General features: G+C 46.4%; 1 protein-coding gene across 7 annotated transcripts in view; it reads left to right on the forward strand.

Moving 5' to 3' along the window:
* fam131bb (family with sequence similarity 131 member Bb) overlaps positions 1-15,123 on the forward strand; it is a 40,313-nt gene that overhangs the window by 12,571 nt on the left and 12,619 nt on the right. For 3 of the 7 annotated variants that reach the window (XM_047598478.1, XM_047598479.1, XM_047598481.1), the window contains exon 1: positions 6,721-6,914. In XM_047598478.1, the coding sequence (XP_047454434.1) occupies positions 6,887-6,914 (28 nt within the window). In that variant the 5' untranslated portion in view covers positions 6,721-6,886. Of the gene's footprint in view, positions 1-1,657; positions 1,741-6,720; positions 6,915-15,123 lie in introns of those variants that run through there. The other 4 variants (XM_047598482.1, XM_047598483.1, XM_047598484.1 and 1 more) reach the window with 3 other exon arrangements.

Genomic DNA, 15,123 nt, shown 5'->3' on the forward strand with positions numbered 1-15,123 from the left:
GACATCAACCCTGTTGCCTCTCCTTGTAAGGTCAGGCCGAGGGAACGAGGGAGCAGGAGGGAGGGAGAGATAATGGGGCTAGAGCCTTGATTAGATGCAGACTCTGTAAGCGGTCAGGGGTTTAAACAAAAGGAGGTAGACTGGTTTGAAGAAAGCACGCTCCGGCAGGGCTGTGCAGTGGAAAATGTTGACCGTTTGTGCTTTTATTTACTGTCAGAAGAGATAGGGTTGGATGCCTTTCTTTCATTTGCCTCAACAAGCACAGCCCGGGCTCCGATTGTGAAGATTGTCCGTTGCCAAGTTGGCACTTGAGCAGACATACAAAGCATACCTCTCTATGCACAATTTGTGCACTTGATTATAGACATCAACTGCATGTGATCTGTCTCTCTCGTCTAATTGCTGTTCATCCTCATAATAAGGATGTGACCACCTTCAACCTGGGATTAAAGTGACACCTCCCATCCTGTTCTGTATCTGCTGTGACGTCATGTCCCTTTATCTCTCACTAATACCTTACACACATACGGAAACCGTGGTGCTCACGCCCTTGAGTTTTATCACACTTTCAGGTGTAGCCTTTGCTTGCACAGTGGCAGAATTCTCTTTAAATACAAGCGAAGAAGCTACGTGGATGAGCATCGAGCTGCTTTAGTTTCACCTACGTGAATTTCGGATGGGATAATCTGGTGTGAGGGACTTAGCACCTTCACAGACTCCTTTAATAAGGCTACTGTTGAGACCTTTTGGCATTTACTGCCATATCTATTAAGTTCAACGTGGAGAAAATGTCATTTTTATTTTAGATCTTAGTTTTAATAACGAGAGGCAATGAGAATCTGAGACAAGAGTAAACATCAGGACATTTAGTATAGATCGATAATGTAACTGTAGGTCATTTTAATTATTGGGAACATTTCTTTCTTACTTCTACAAATTTGCTGCTGAGTTACATTTTTGGAGTTTTAGAGAAGTGGTAAATACAATTTATGATGTCACCTGTTCTTGTCATTGTGCGTTGTTTATAGATCAAACATTAACAGACAAAGTAATAAAATGAACTGCAATGAAACTGCAGATAAACCATTCTTGGAAATAAGCTAAGTGTCACGTATGTGTCGTCTCAACTCAATATGACATTTCCTAAATGTGATTCTAGTGAAGACCACGTGAGTAATACATATATATGTGTGTGTGTGTGTGTGCATCCTCTGACGCACTCATCCTGTGATATGAAACTCAAGTTGCGACAGGGCAGAGTTGCACTTCGCTCAGGTTGTGAAACCACAGGCAGGATTTGGCTGATTTCTGTTTCATGCACTACTTCTGCTGTAGCTGTTGTGTAACCTGTTGCTGCCCGATTAATGTCTGTGAACTGCGGGGAGTGGTCACTGGGGTCTTTGATAGCCTATTGTCCTACAAGGAATGTTTCCAGTCTCTCCCCATTTCCAGTGGGACAAAAAAATGTGCCGAATTTCCACTCGGAACTTTGCACTGCAACTCCGGTGTGAGAAAATAATGTGCCGTCCCCCCCCCAACAAAGACGGGTGACACATATGTGCGGGAAGTTTGTTCCACCTCATGAGTTGGTTCTCTGTATGACTGGCGTGGACAGAAAGCTCAGTGGCAGTATGCTCTTCTTCTGCTTTTCATCCAGCTGCAAACATTGGGTGGTGCCATGGTGACTGAAGTTTTCATCAGGCAGGAAGAAGGCAGCTCTGGGGTCCCGTCAATCTGAAGGTAAGTTAAAAAAAAAACAGGAGGCCGTCAGAATCAGAGCCAGACAGCCTGGAATGCAGCCAGACCTTGGAATGAGCAGTTCCTCCCCTCTCACTCGCCAAAGTGCCAGATTTTTCTCTCCCCCTCTCTCCCAATTCTCTCCCCTTTTTTCCCTTTCCGCACCACCTATTCCTCCGTTTCACTCTCGGTCCTCCTTACTTTGCACTTTTATTTCCTATCTTCTCTTTTTTTTTTCCATTACTCCCCCTCCACCTCCCACTATGCATGAATCAGTACTTCATAATACCACAGCGCTTACTCTTAATGCCATAATCACTTCCAATCCATACTGTTGAGATTCATTTTCTCAACAAAGAATAAGAGTGCGAGGCAATTATTTTTAATTGCTCACACCAAAGGGAGAACAGGCTGTTGAACAGCGACTTATTTTGAGCTTTATAACAAAAGACAAATAAATAAACACTCTTTTCTGGGCACTTCGCACCCACGCAAGGCTAACAAGTGGAGACACTGCGTAGATGTGCAGTTTGACTGTTTAATCCAAAGTTGGCTTCAAAAAGCTATTATTCTTCTCTCCAAAACTTTATGTGAGAAATTCAGCTGAGAGTAATGCTTCCATATAAGTGCTTCTGACATTCAGCCGAGCCCACTGACTGAAATGGGAATGTCACAATGACAAAAACATGTGTCTTTACAATACAACACAATCCAATAGTACAAGTGCTGCTGTCACCAAAATGAAAACACAGTTGAATCAACAGCTCTCTCGGTTATTTTAAACAAAGACAGACTAAGATAACCTTGGTGGAGTGAAGAAATGGTGTAGGACTGTTATATAAGAGTGCATTCGCTTTCCCTCGTGCACTTAAGGAACTGGAAAGCGAGTGTATAACGTGAGTGCTGAAACAATGGCGCAGGAAAGACCCTCATGTAAAATCACACAAATCCACTAAGTAGACCTTGCAGATGTTTCTCAAGCAGGATGAGAACCTGCCCAAAATACCTCCAAATCTCTGCAAAGCAGTCCTCCACTCAAAGCCAGCATTAGGCTGCAGTGTCCCGGTTCTCCCAGCAGGTGTCAGACTGATACACTTTACTGTGCTTCATGCCACCAGATTGAAACGCCTTGGGGGTAGAGGACAGATTCCCCCACATTCTCCGACATTGAGCCAATCCGCTACATATGACGAGAGGGTGTGAAAAGTGGAAGCCCACAAATTCTGACACTCTTAAAGACACTGATGAGGGGAGTGACACAGGAGCATCTCTGAGGGTAAACAGCGAAGCGCTGCTGCGGTGGTCTAGACGAGGAGGGCTGGAGAGTATGTAGGGTAATTGCAGGAGAGGAGGGAAGAGAATTGTAAATAATAGAGGAGAGCTGGGAACTCCTCGTACGCAAGGTTCCTCCGCGTGTACCTGGGGTGCTTAAATACACACACACACACATCAAGAACCCGGAGGCTCTACGGCACTCGCACAAACACAGAACACCCCCCGAAAATATGTGTGCGGAAAAGATGCAAGCTAGTAACAAAACTAATGATGCACATTCTCCCCTGGCTAAGACAAAGGTAATCATATAAATCTGGCCATTAGAGAAGGCCATAACAGAGACTGCCTGTTTTCCTAACAACGTTTTTATCTCTCCCTCGTTCCCACCCACCTCCCATGATTCTTCCCTCTTCAAAAACAAACCGCTCGGCAATTCCCTCCCATTTTTGACCCCTCCTCATCGTTTTCTGTCCTCCTGTCCCGCCTCTCTTCACTCTTTTCCTTCCTTCCTTCCGTCCTTCCTAACGTATTTTCTGTCCTTTTTCAAACGTGAAATCCAATGCTGCCCGCTGACTGACACCCTCCTTTCCCCCAACACACACATTCTCCCTCTAACAAACTCGGCGGCGGCTCCTCGAGGGCAGATGTGTAACATGTGGTTCAAATTAGCACATGTAGTTGCAGCATAGTAGCGGCAGTTAGATTCAGCAGAGCTCAGAATGAAGACAAAGATATATGGGAGTCCGGTCAGTGACCAAGTAAAGACAACGGGGAATGGAATAATTGCCTCTTTTAAGACGATCTGAGCTATTTTTAAGGACCACCTTTAGAAAGATGCTTGAAACAGGCGTTTTCATTCATCTCAACAAACCCTAGACCGCTTGAACGAGACAGCGTTAAAGTTGTTATTCATTATCCACAGCAGCCAGGAGCTGACAGACAGACACAGGTACATGAAAGTCACTGATCACAGAAATTATCCGCGCGCGCGGGTCCCCGAGATGATATTAAACAGGAGCCGCCGCATTTAAATTCAGCGCAGCAGCATCACCCCAGATAGGAAAACAAGAGACGTGCCGACAGGGACATGATAAAAGTCGCCCGTGTCATGTGTCGCGAGGCGGTTTCCATGCCACCGTGCCCGCTTCGTTAACGTGCCAGCGGACGTGTGCGAGAGTTCCACAGGAGATGACAAAGACACTGAGAGGCAGTCATCTCTGAGAGTGGCCCATGTATCATGAGTGAGATTAGTGTCAAGAATTTCTTCCCTCTGTGGCTGACCTTGTCTCGCATTGACACTCCGTATCATAGATCATCATGTTGTCACCGACGGACCGTATGAATGTGAAGCACGTGGTTAGGGGCGGTGTGCGTGTGACGGGGATGCAGCCGACCAGTGTTTCCATCAATTAACGTGAAAAATATATTCATATCAAACCAAAAATTTGCTGCTCTACAAAAAATGTCATAAAAGCCAATTTTGATTTCGTAAATATTTGAAAAGGACACTCAATTTTTGATGATGGGAAAAAAAGACACATTTCAGAAGCTAATATCGTAAAAGTGTTTTATAAACGGTTAAAGAATTTGGTAAATAGTTAATCAGCTAACCGCTGCAGTTCGACTGTGTGTGAGGGTCGTTGCAGTAATCAGTAGTCTGATTTAGGTTTTGCGTTAAATAATTAAACATGGATCATGCGGACAAGCTAACAGGAACTCAGCTCAGGCAGGATGGATACACCTAGATCAATACACAAAACATGTAACGCTCACAGCTGCAGCAGAGATCTCCTCGGCGTTGGAGGGAAATCACCAAAATCCTTCCTTCAGAGTCCACAAAAACAGAATAATTACAAAACAGGAGGCATTTCTGATTTTCTAAAGCCCAAGGTAACATCACAAAAACGCCACTTAGCCAACAGCTCCAAAACACAAAAAGAGATGTTCCATTTACTGTGATGAACGAGAGGGAAACGATGCAAAAGAGTTACTCAGCAAATCCGTCTTCCCGTGTGCACCTCAGTAACCTAACATCACTTTTTCTTGGTGTTAACACAACATAACATAAAGTCAGAGGAGGGGACGTGGATGGAAAACAATAATCGGTTTGTCGGTGGAAATTACACATATCATTGGGGGGTGAGTGGTGTATTCTTTTATGAAGCAGATTGAGGTTATATGCGAGTGAAACTGACCCCTGCAGCAGCAGCAGCAGCAGCCGTCTCCCCCACCCCGGTGGAAAACCAGCAGTTAGAGCTAACGCGCATCTATATATAAACCCGTAGTGCAAGGATGGGCTGGATTGTGTATGATTTGTTATGTCTGGTGAGTCACACGCATCCACTTTAATCCCTTTATTGAAACATCGCAGCCTATTTATCACATTTTCATATCAGCTCTCCGACTAAGTGACTGCATTGTGCGTCGCTTTGCTCCATCCTTTCTGGAGTGCCATTTATTTGATTTCCACACAGCATGGTCTCCACACCTCTCCTCCGGCTGCACTCCTCCATGTCTTTTTGTTCTTCCTGCCATCCATCCCACTTTCTCCTCTCCTTCGTGCATAAAGTCAATAAAACATGACCAACCACACACTTGCCCCCCTCTCTCCCCCGCGCGCTGCCTCTCCCCGTGCAGACTGTGTCCGAGTCGTTCGGTCAAGCGTTGACCGAAACCGCACGCATCGGTTTGCGACCAGAGCGGGCAGACGGAGAGGGAATGAAAGAAAAACAAGATGAAGTTTTCTCAGGAACCTGAAGGGAGTCAGGTGAACTGAGAGGGTGGAGGTGTGGAGATTGATACAGGTTAAATAAGAGGGATTCTGAAAAGAAGGGAGAGGCAGGAGGAGAGAAAAAAGCCAAATGAGGGAACACAAAAAGGTGCGGACGTGTTTCATGTGATTCAGAGATAACATGATGTAGGCTCATAGATGACAGGGGGCAGATCAATACAGGGAGATGACAGAGTAGAAGAGGCGGTGGCTTGACTGTGTGAAGGAAAACCCTTTTATTCTCCTCAGGATTGTCAGTGCATCTCAGTGTGTGTGAGTGCATTTTTTTTTTTTTTTTGGGAGCGATCGGCGTGAGGGAGGTGCGAGGGGTGGGTGGAGGGAGGGAGGGATGGAGCGGGGAAGGGAGGAGCCGGAGGGCGATTGAGAGAGAGATGGAGAGGCGCGAGGAAACCGCTGCAGTGCATTGTTAGGCTGAGCGCACACGGGAGAGGGAGACAGAGGGAGAGAATCCCCCATTTTAGCTCGGCAGTATTACGGCAGTGCAGAGATATGGCAGCTACTCTCAGCTATGTGCTATTGATCCGAGCCGTGGAAACCCTATACTCACGCGCGCAGTCGGACTAATTGTTGTTTCAAATTATCGCCTGTGGTTGTCCTGGTGTTTCTGGTCCCGTATTATCCAATCATGTAATCACTGCCGAACCTTTTAAATTATTTAGTTGAACTGTTGGAAATTGCAGCAGTTTAAATTCAACTTTATGCGTTCATTGTCAGAAATTGCTCTTGTTGACACGTACGACTGAAGAGCTACGTGACGTATTTGTTTTAAATAATTCTAGTCATATCTTTATTTAGCCCTAATCAATTCCCCCTCAGGCACACTGACTTACTAACTGGATCTCTTCTAAGACACTGCACTGGAGAGAGAGAGAGAGGGAGAGGGAGGGAGGGAGGGTGAGGGAGAGAGAGAGAGAGAGAGTGAATGAGCAAGCGCAGGAAGGAGAGAGAAAAAGAGAGAGCACAGGAGAGCAAGAAAAAAAAGCTAGAGCCGAGAGAAAGAGAGAGTCGCAGGAGGAAGGAGGAGAATGCGCGGTGTCTGGGTAACACTTCCACGCTTGTGTCCAGGGCCTTTGTGAATACACCATGGGATGCATCGGCTCCAGGAGACTGAGTAAGCGCCGCTTCCCTCTCTTACTGCGGGCTAGATGGAGGTTGGGGTGAGGGGTGGAGCGGGTGTGTGTGTGGGGGGGGGTAGGGGAGAAGGTAGAGGATGGGGGTCCTGCAGAAGCAAGGGGTTCGTACAGAGACATGGCTTTATGTTTGTGCACGAGAGCCTCTCCGTCAGTGATGTCTGCGAGCACGCCGGGGATGTGCGCGGGCCGCGGAGGAGAGAGGGTTTACACAGTATACAGACGGGATGTCAGAGGCAATATGTGCTCAAATGTGCTACTGTGTGTGTGGCTGCATCCCCCACCTCCCAGCTCCCAGCTCCCAGCTCCCGTCCCTCCCCTCCCTCCCGTCCCTTGATTTATGATGCTGTTTGGCAGTATGTATATGTGTGTGAGTGGGAGGCAGAGGGATGGAGACGGGAGAGAGGCGGGAGAGGGGAAAGCTGCGCTTATTTATAGGGAGGCATGGCTCGGAGAAAGGCAGGGAAAAAGAGAAACTGGATAATGCCACTGTTGGGGGTGTTTGTTGTTATTTGCGTGAATAGTAGGGGTGGAGGGGGATAGAGGAACGAGCGGCAGAGGAAGAATTTCAGTGCAGGCGGGCGGGCGGGCGGGGAGGAGGGGAGACGGGGGGATGGCAGTGGGGAAAGGGGTAGAGGGAGGGGCAAACGGATGGAGGCGAGGGTGTGTGGCATTAATTGGAGTTTTCAGGTGAGGACCCTCCTGGATAAATCCATAGTTTACATGTTAAGCTCACCGACAGCGGCACTGCTGCAATGTGGGGAACTACTGGGAGGGGTTTTATTTCAGACAAACATTCAGGGGTTCGCATGAATGTTACTCAGACATGTTGCAATGCACGCTGAGGTCCTTCACACTTCTCACGCTCAAAGGTAAAAATAAACGCGGATGCCCTTTGTCGTCAATTATTAATGTGCCACTTAGCGCGTCAGGCTCTTAAGCATGTTTGTGGCATGAACGCGACATCGCTCTGAGCGGAGGCGTAACACTCACAGGGGTCATGGGTGTCAGAACTGGGTTGCAGACAAATTCCTGATGGAGGGGGTTTTTAAAAATACCCACAATATGCAAGTGCAGGAAAACACAGTACGGCGTGACACAGTTAGGAGGGCAGGTGTGGACTGAACACAGCAGAAACGGCGTTACGGCCGCCGCCTGATTACAGTATTTGACGCGTTGCATAGCAGGAAAGGAGACCGGGAGACTCTGTCAGCGCCGAGGTCAAAACAGGAGAGCCCTCAAGCTCAGTGAGTCCAGCTGCTCTGGAAAAAAAAAAAAAAAAAAAGAAGATTGAAGATGACAGAAAGCTTGGGAATGGGGCCGTATTAATCAGATCAGACTGCGAGCCACCTGAATACTGATCCTCGTTTTTGTATGTGAATGATGACGGAAATTTAAAAATTCAATAAGGCTGCTGCTGTTGTGAGTGTGCAGTTACAGTTTTGAATCAGGGGTGAGTGATGAAGGGCTGTGATGAAGGAGAATACGAACGCGGTCGACTGAAACCGTGCAGTGAAACTGAGAGAGTGCATCTACTAAATGGATTATCTCCCTCACCTAAGAGAAGGAGGACCAGAAGTTCTCAAGCAGCTTGTGCACCTGTGCGTTTCTCACAACGCAACAGAGTGAGCGGCGGCACTACTCTAGAGGCGTGGTTGTGTTTATCCTGGGTGAGGATGGCTTCAGTGTGCGCTATCGATCGGCCTTCTCAACTGCAGTCCACGCTGCCAAGCGGAGATCAACAAGAGGGGCAGCGGGCTGCAGGACTCGATCCGTGTCTGCGCGGGAGAAGCCCTGATATATCAGTCTGCCCTGTGGTAACACTATCTCCTCCTGCCCCATCATATCGGGGAGCGTTCTCCGTGGTCAGGCTCTGATATCTGTCTGTACCACACACTGCTACAGATGTTCTATTCTTTGCAAAAAAAACATCCAGTTTCTTGTCTGTGCCCAGCAGGTGGGTATAGTACACATCATAGCGTCCTGCAGGGAACTGTTAGCAGCAAAAACACAAATAAAACCTGTTATTTCCCCTCATTTAGCCCTAATGGTGTAGAATAATTAGTTTACAATAGTATTACCTAATGCAATATTAGGCAGTTTGGATGTTTTCAGTTCAGACTCAGTTGGGAAATTGAAAGTTAACATGCTCTGTGTACCAGAGTTGACTTTTGGCTTCAGAAACAGACTGAATTATCTTTAGAGCCTAATGCCATCTCATTTGGCATCAAGAGCCTCGGCCTGATGTGCCGTTTAGTTCACGATGCGATGCAAGAGACAACAGGTGACCTGCGCTTTTAGCACTTCACCCTCACTGTGGCTGGTCACGTGAAGACAGACAGTGATGCACAGTGGATGAAATGTCTGCATCCATCCGTCACCCCCTTCCTCCAGAGGATGAAGACCTTGGGCTGCAGCGGACGGGAGGTGCACATTCCTCTTAACCTTGTCAGCGACAAAAGGCACCGAGATCTACAACAGAATAACCACAAACTACTTGTCTGTGTGAATAAGCGCGTGTGCACTACGCGGATTAAGACCGCATCGCTCGGTGGAAACTCTTCCAGCCAGACACGGCTCCAGCGTTATACTGTTACAGCACCAACTGATTTATGGAGGCAGTGTTCATAACGCTGATAGTAATAACTGTGCTAAAAGCTACACAGAAGCATTTTCCTCACCAGGCTGCACTAGCTATGACTTCTGGAAATATTAATCACTGTGTAATTTAGGGCATTGTGTGCGAGCGAGACTGTAACTGCCGTGGTTCAGGCTGCAGTGGGGAAATTATAGAAATGAATGTGGGGCATTATAACGACCCTCGCCTGTTTGTTCTCCACTCGAAGCTTTCTGTCTTCACTTCCTCTGAGTGAGCTTTAGTAAGTTGCCGCTGCTGACACAGTTTACTGATCCAATAGGCGCTGGTAGTCAGTTTTGTGCAGCATGTGTGACTGTTCGTGGGCCTGTACACACTAAAGACTAAATTTTCTCCCTGTAGAACATCAACTTTATTTATTTATTTTTTTGGCAAATGACAAAAATAGTTTTTCAGGTCACATATCTGACAGTACTCAGCTTGAGTGTCTGCTTTTATGTATGCGTGCGTTCTTCCTTGGACCTGTGAACGACCTCCAGTTTTCCATCTGCCTCTTGGGGGACAGGGCTCTATATTTATGTGGTGTGTGGGAGTGAATGTAGCGTATACACCACAGTTGCTGCAACACTTTCCTCCATCATGCTATCATGCTGTTTCTGCTACCGCATTACAGAGAGGGATTCCCTGACGTTGGATTTAAAAAAAAAACAAAAAAACACACAACGCCCCCGCTACAGCATGCCTTTAACACACACACACACACACACACACACACACACACACACACACACACACACACAGTCAACACCATGCTGCAGGTTTTCCAGTTCGCCGTCTGCCTCTAGAAAATATGGCAAAGGTAGAGGCAGATTGATCGGCTCGTGTCCAGGCTGGAAAAACCTTGTGCACAGGAAGACGCTCAAGGTGAATGACACGGTGATGTAATATCTCAGAGACATGGTGGGACCTGATGACCCCTTACCTATGTGAGTGTGAGCCAGCATATGTGCACTCAAACAGTGCGCTCATATATTCAAGGACTCCAGTGCGGCGCGTGTGTCGCTGGGTTACCTGCAGATTCATGAGCGACTGCCTCGTTGTTATTTCTCTAATGTGTTCTATTACGGTCCCCCTCGTCACTGAATATCAGGTTACACGCCCGGCTTATTATGGGTTGGATCAGAATGTATATAGTGGGACGGCTGCACTTTGAGCTCGGCGGATCAGAAATAAGAGGCCTGCGTGTGGGCACATGATGGCAGGCGGTTCTGTAAACAATGTGACTCAGCCCCAGAGTGAGTTATCAAATTGAAACATAATGCTGTGAAGGAGAAAATTTCATCTCTACAATTTGATCTCTGTGCGTGTGCGTGTTTGTAGATGTGTCACTGATCGCGTCTCTTATCTGCGACTATTAACCGCTGCATTTCAGTGCCGATAAAAAAAAAAAAAAAAAGCCAGTGTTCTCAAAGACAGGAAATCAAAGAGCATTGTATGTATGATTTGTTGCGTGCAAATCTGCCGCACAGTCTGTTGGTTGAGATCCTCGTCTGCAGATCTTCACCCATTCATCGGAGCAGCGGCGTTTTTTCTCTCCATTTCAGGTCTAAAAGTTCATTACATATTTAGCAGGCTGCTATGATGGGAGTTATGATGCAAGGCTGCAGCTTACTTCCGCCGAGGCCCATGCTGCGGGATTTTATTTACCACACTCACACAATGTGCGCGATCGACTTATTCGCCATGTGTCAGTGATGTGGACCCGCGCAGTGTTGCAGCCACGCTGATGCTTAAACAGAACAATGAGGCGTGTCAAACAGGGGCATGTAAACTGGGAACGCCGTTTCATCAAGTTAATGGCAGCACCGCACGCTGCGTTTTAGTGTCTTAGAAAGTTTAGACCAGAGCGTCTGCGTTTAGCTCATTTTCTCTTACCAAACTCTCCCTGCCATCTGGACCGTGGTGCTCAGCTGTGTTTCTTGCTGAACTCTGTGGCTCAGCAAACCCAGCGCCTGCACACATCGCTGCAAGAGGGCCGCTATCCAAGACGGCGCCCCCAACGTGGCAACCAGCCTTAACGCAGCTGTCACGGTAAACAAGCACCAAGCCCCCTGGTTCCCCGCTGCTATTGCTGCAGGGCGCTGGGAGCGAAAAAGACAGATGACGCTCAAATGCTTCCCACTTCAGCGGGAGCCGTCAGGCTGCTGCAGCCAGAGCTGGAGTTGACAGTGCAGCCGCTGCAGGTCTTTGGTTGTTGGTTACGCACGGTCGCATCGCTCCCTCTTTTTTTTTTTTTTTTCCTCTTTGGTCTCTCCAACCTCCCTCCTTCCCTCCTTCCCTCACTGCTCCTCCTCCTCCTCCTCCTCGGCCGAGCCAAGCCCGGCTCCCTCATGACCGCTGGGGGGTATTCAGCGCCGCACCACAGTATGTGCGGGGGAGGAGGGAGAGCGCCAGGGGAAGAAAAGCTGGCTCAGAGCTCTGGTCATGTGCTCCGTTGTTGATGCTCATTCCTCAAGGAGGCATCCTGGCTGCCTTCTCAGAAGCAGAATAACGCATTCGCTTAGCGTGCTGGGAGCATCCAAAAGCAGAAAGAGAGAGCACACCACGGGTTAAGAAACCACCGAGATGCTGGGTAATGACTACTGACCCATCATCTGTAGGACTACTCTGAGAACTGCAGACAACTCTGGCCAGTCACAGCATGATGTAGACACACAAACACTTAATATGTCTTCATGTAAATTCATGTAAGGCTGAAGCTCACAGACTTGAGATAGTACTCACACTGTTCATGATGTTTGATGGTGAAGTCCCAGTGGTAGTTAACATGATAGTTGATAACATGTCAATAATATCTCATCAGTTACTTTTAGTGACAAATTAAACATCTTAGAAAACCGGTGGACTTGATTCTCTAGTCCTCTGTCTCTTCATTTTTTTGTTTCCTGTCCTGTCTCCCTCTCTTATCTACCCCTTGTACTAAAAATAAAATAAAATACATATATGGTTTCCATGGAAAGGGTTTTAATTAACGTATATCCTGACATAAGCTAGATTAAGTGTGTATCCATTAAATACATTAGTCATTAGTCACATTAGTTTGATTATTCTGTCATTAATGTACATGATAAAATATTCACATAAGTCTTCTATATATATACATACACTACTAGTCAAATATTGGACACAGCTTCCCATTGACTTGAATGAGACAGTGTGTCCAAATATTTGAGTGTGTGCGTGTATTCTTTGCTGCTGCAGTCCAGAGAACTTATGATGAGATTCATGTGTGTGGAGGGTGACTGCATTTTACCCAAACGGAGGCTGAGGGATGAAGAGGAGAGAGACTTCAACCGCTAAAGGACAACAGAGGCAGAAAGGGAGTGGCACAGTTTATACCATACGATGCTGGAGGGCAGATGCATGTACAGTATGTTCATGTATAGTTTGTGTTTGCAGGGTAGATTGTCAACCCAGATGGGGACAAAAATCTGGGACACTCTCAGTTTCCCTGTTTTCTCTGTCGGCACAAAACTCTCTGTCTGACTGATAAGCAACCGTGTCCTCAGTCATGTCCGCAGTCCTCAATCCTGAACATCAAACAGGCCTGACTAAGCCTTCAAAAGATCGCACACAGTTAATTTCTAATTGCCAAAGTAGTGCTTTAATGTAACTGTGTCCGCCCCACCTGTGAATGGAAACCCTGGATGCAGAGCGGTGTCTTTAGTCTAGTTTGGGGCGAAGCAGCTGATCAACAGTAGTGTCTCAGCTTTATTTTAAGGAACGCTTTGTTCACACGCACACAGTTCCTCACAGTTTCAAACAAAAAGGTGCATTTGCAGCTGCTGTCAGTGTTAAACAAAACTGAAGCCATTTTTTTCCCCTAAATATTGTGTTTCATATTAAAGTGCATTAATATCCAAAGCAGCCGAAACACTAAACCCCTAAACACTACCAGTCAAAACACGACTATTAAAGTATGACTATTTAAAATGATGTATCCTTAACATAAGTTCTTAAAGTCGTGTCTGGGTCGTAATTTTTTATTACTGAAACCCAGGCAGATGCCATGCAGAAAAAAAAGGAGCGTTAACTTATGCAAGCACTCCTTTTAATTTGACTCATAAACCAGTGTCTCTGGGAAAGTAAAGAAAAAGAGCCCTAACTTTATGCGATTTACAGAAAGTGGGGTGGGAAAAAACTGGGTCGGACAAAACGGGAAAATAAACCACTCGCTGCACATAAATCTTTCCTGGAACTAACCTCACATGCATCATACGATCACAGACTGATGAAACAGCAATACTCAGTCTGCAGCCTTTTCATGAGAAAAATGCTAAAATGCAAAGATCCGGTGCAAAGGAAACAAGCTGGTCTGGTTTGTAGCTTACTCACCTTTCCCCGGACGTGTGAGGGGGGCTAATTTCTGGAATGAAGCCTGTCCCCCGTCTCCTGCCCTTGCAGTGATCTGGTGTGACTGGATAGAGTTCAGAGGGGAGGGTAATATCTGCGAGCCCAACGGAGACGGAGCCGAGCTGATGTTTCTGAATCACTGGGTCAGTGGGTCACAGACAGCGCTGGACATCCGGAGAGCCAACGAATGTCTGTTTCTCAAAGCTTCCGAGGAATCGCTTGTGATTGCCAAATGCAGCTTTGAGAAACGCGACACACATGCAAACACAGACACACACACTGATGCGGGAGTGAACCCCTCTGAGAGTTCAGAGCATAGACCCTCTGATACAGAGGAGCACCTAGAGACCGAAGCCCTGTTTAAACTCCATTACCAGTACAGACTCTCTAATTAAACCAATGTTTTAATTAGGATTTGGACGGGACGGATAATAAGGTTCATTTATCCAACTGAGAGCCTGTATTTCAGATGAGTACCACCTACCGTATGCAGCGTGGACGGCTTTGTGCACGATCTGTAAGTTAGTCCGCACAGCAGGTGCACAATGGATTTATGGGTTTACCTAAACTACAGATGTCAGTGGAATAATTCATAAAATATCCCCCCTTAGAAATGTAGAGGATAGAACTATAAAATGGCTGGAAATGAAAATACCTCTAAATTCCACTTAAACACAGCACTGAATTAAATGCTGTTTCCACTGCTGGTCTGGGCGCTGCTGGTAGTGAATTAAAACCAGCAGGTGGTTCACAGAAGCTCTCCGCTGAATCCACATGGACGTCCAAGGAGTAATACTGGTGGCGGGTTTTTAGCAATAGTGGGTCTGAAACGTGGAACAGCAGAATTTAAATGACAAACTAAAAAGAACGGGGACAATATGATTAGAAAAAGATCCTAGTTTATACATTTAAGACGACCACTGGGAAAGAACCAACATCAAATACAGAGAATTTGGTATATATATATATATATATACTGTATGTGTTTGATGCTGACGGGCTCCATTCAGATAGATATAGATATAAATAGATATAAAATATGTGCAATGTCTGTCTGTTGTTTTAACCTACAGATTTCTCAAGTTTCAGAGCGAGGTTCTCCAATTTTGATGCTTTTATCTAATTTAATTTTGTGTTTCCAGCTCCTACTCAAGTGTGTGTGTTCATGTATTTATTTTGGA

Source organism: Mugil cephalus, chromosome 11 (assembly GCF_022458985.1).
Source record: "Mugil cephalus isolate CIBA_MC_2020 chromosome 11, CIBA_Mcephalus_1.1, whole genome shotgun sequence".
Taxonomy (NCBI): Eukaryota; Metazoa; Chordata; class Actinopteri; order Mugiliformes; family Mugilidae; genus Mugil; species Mugil cephalus.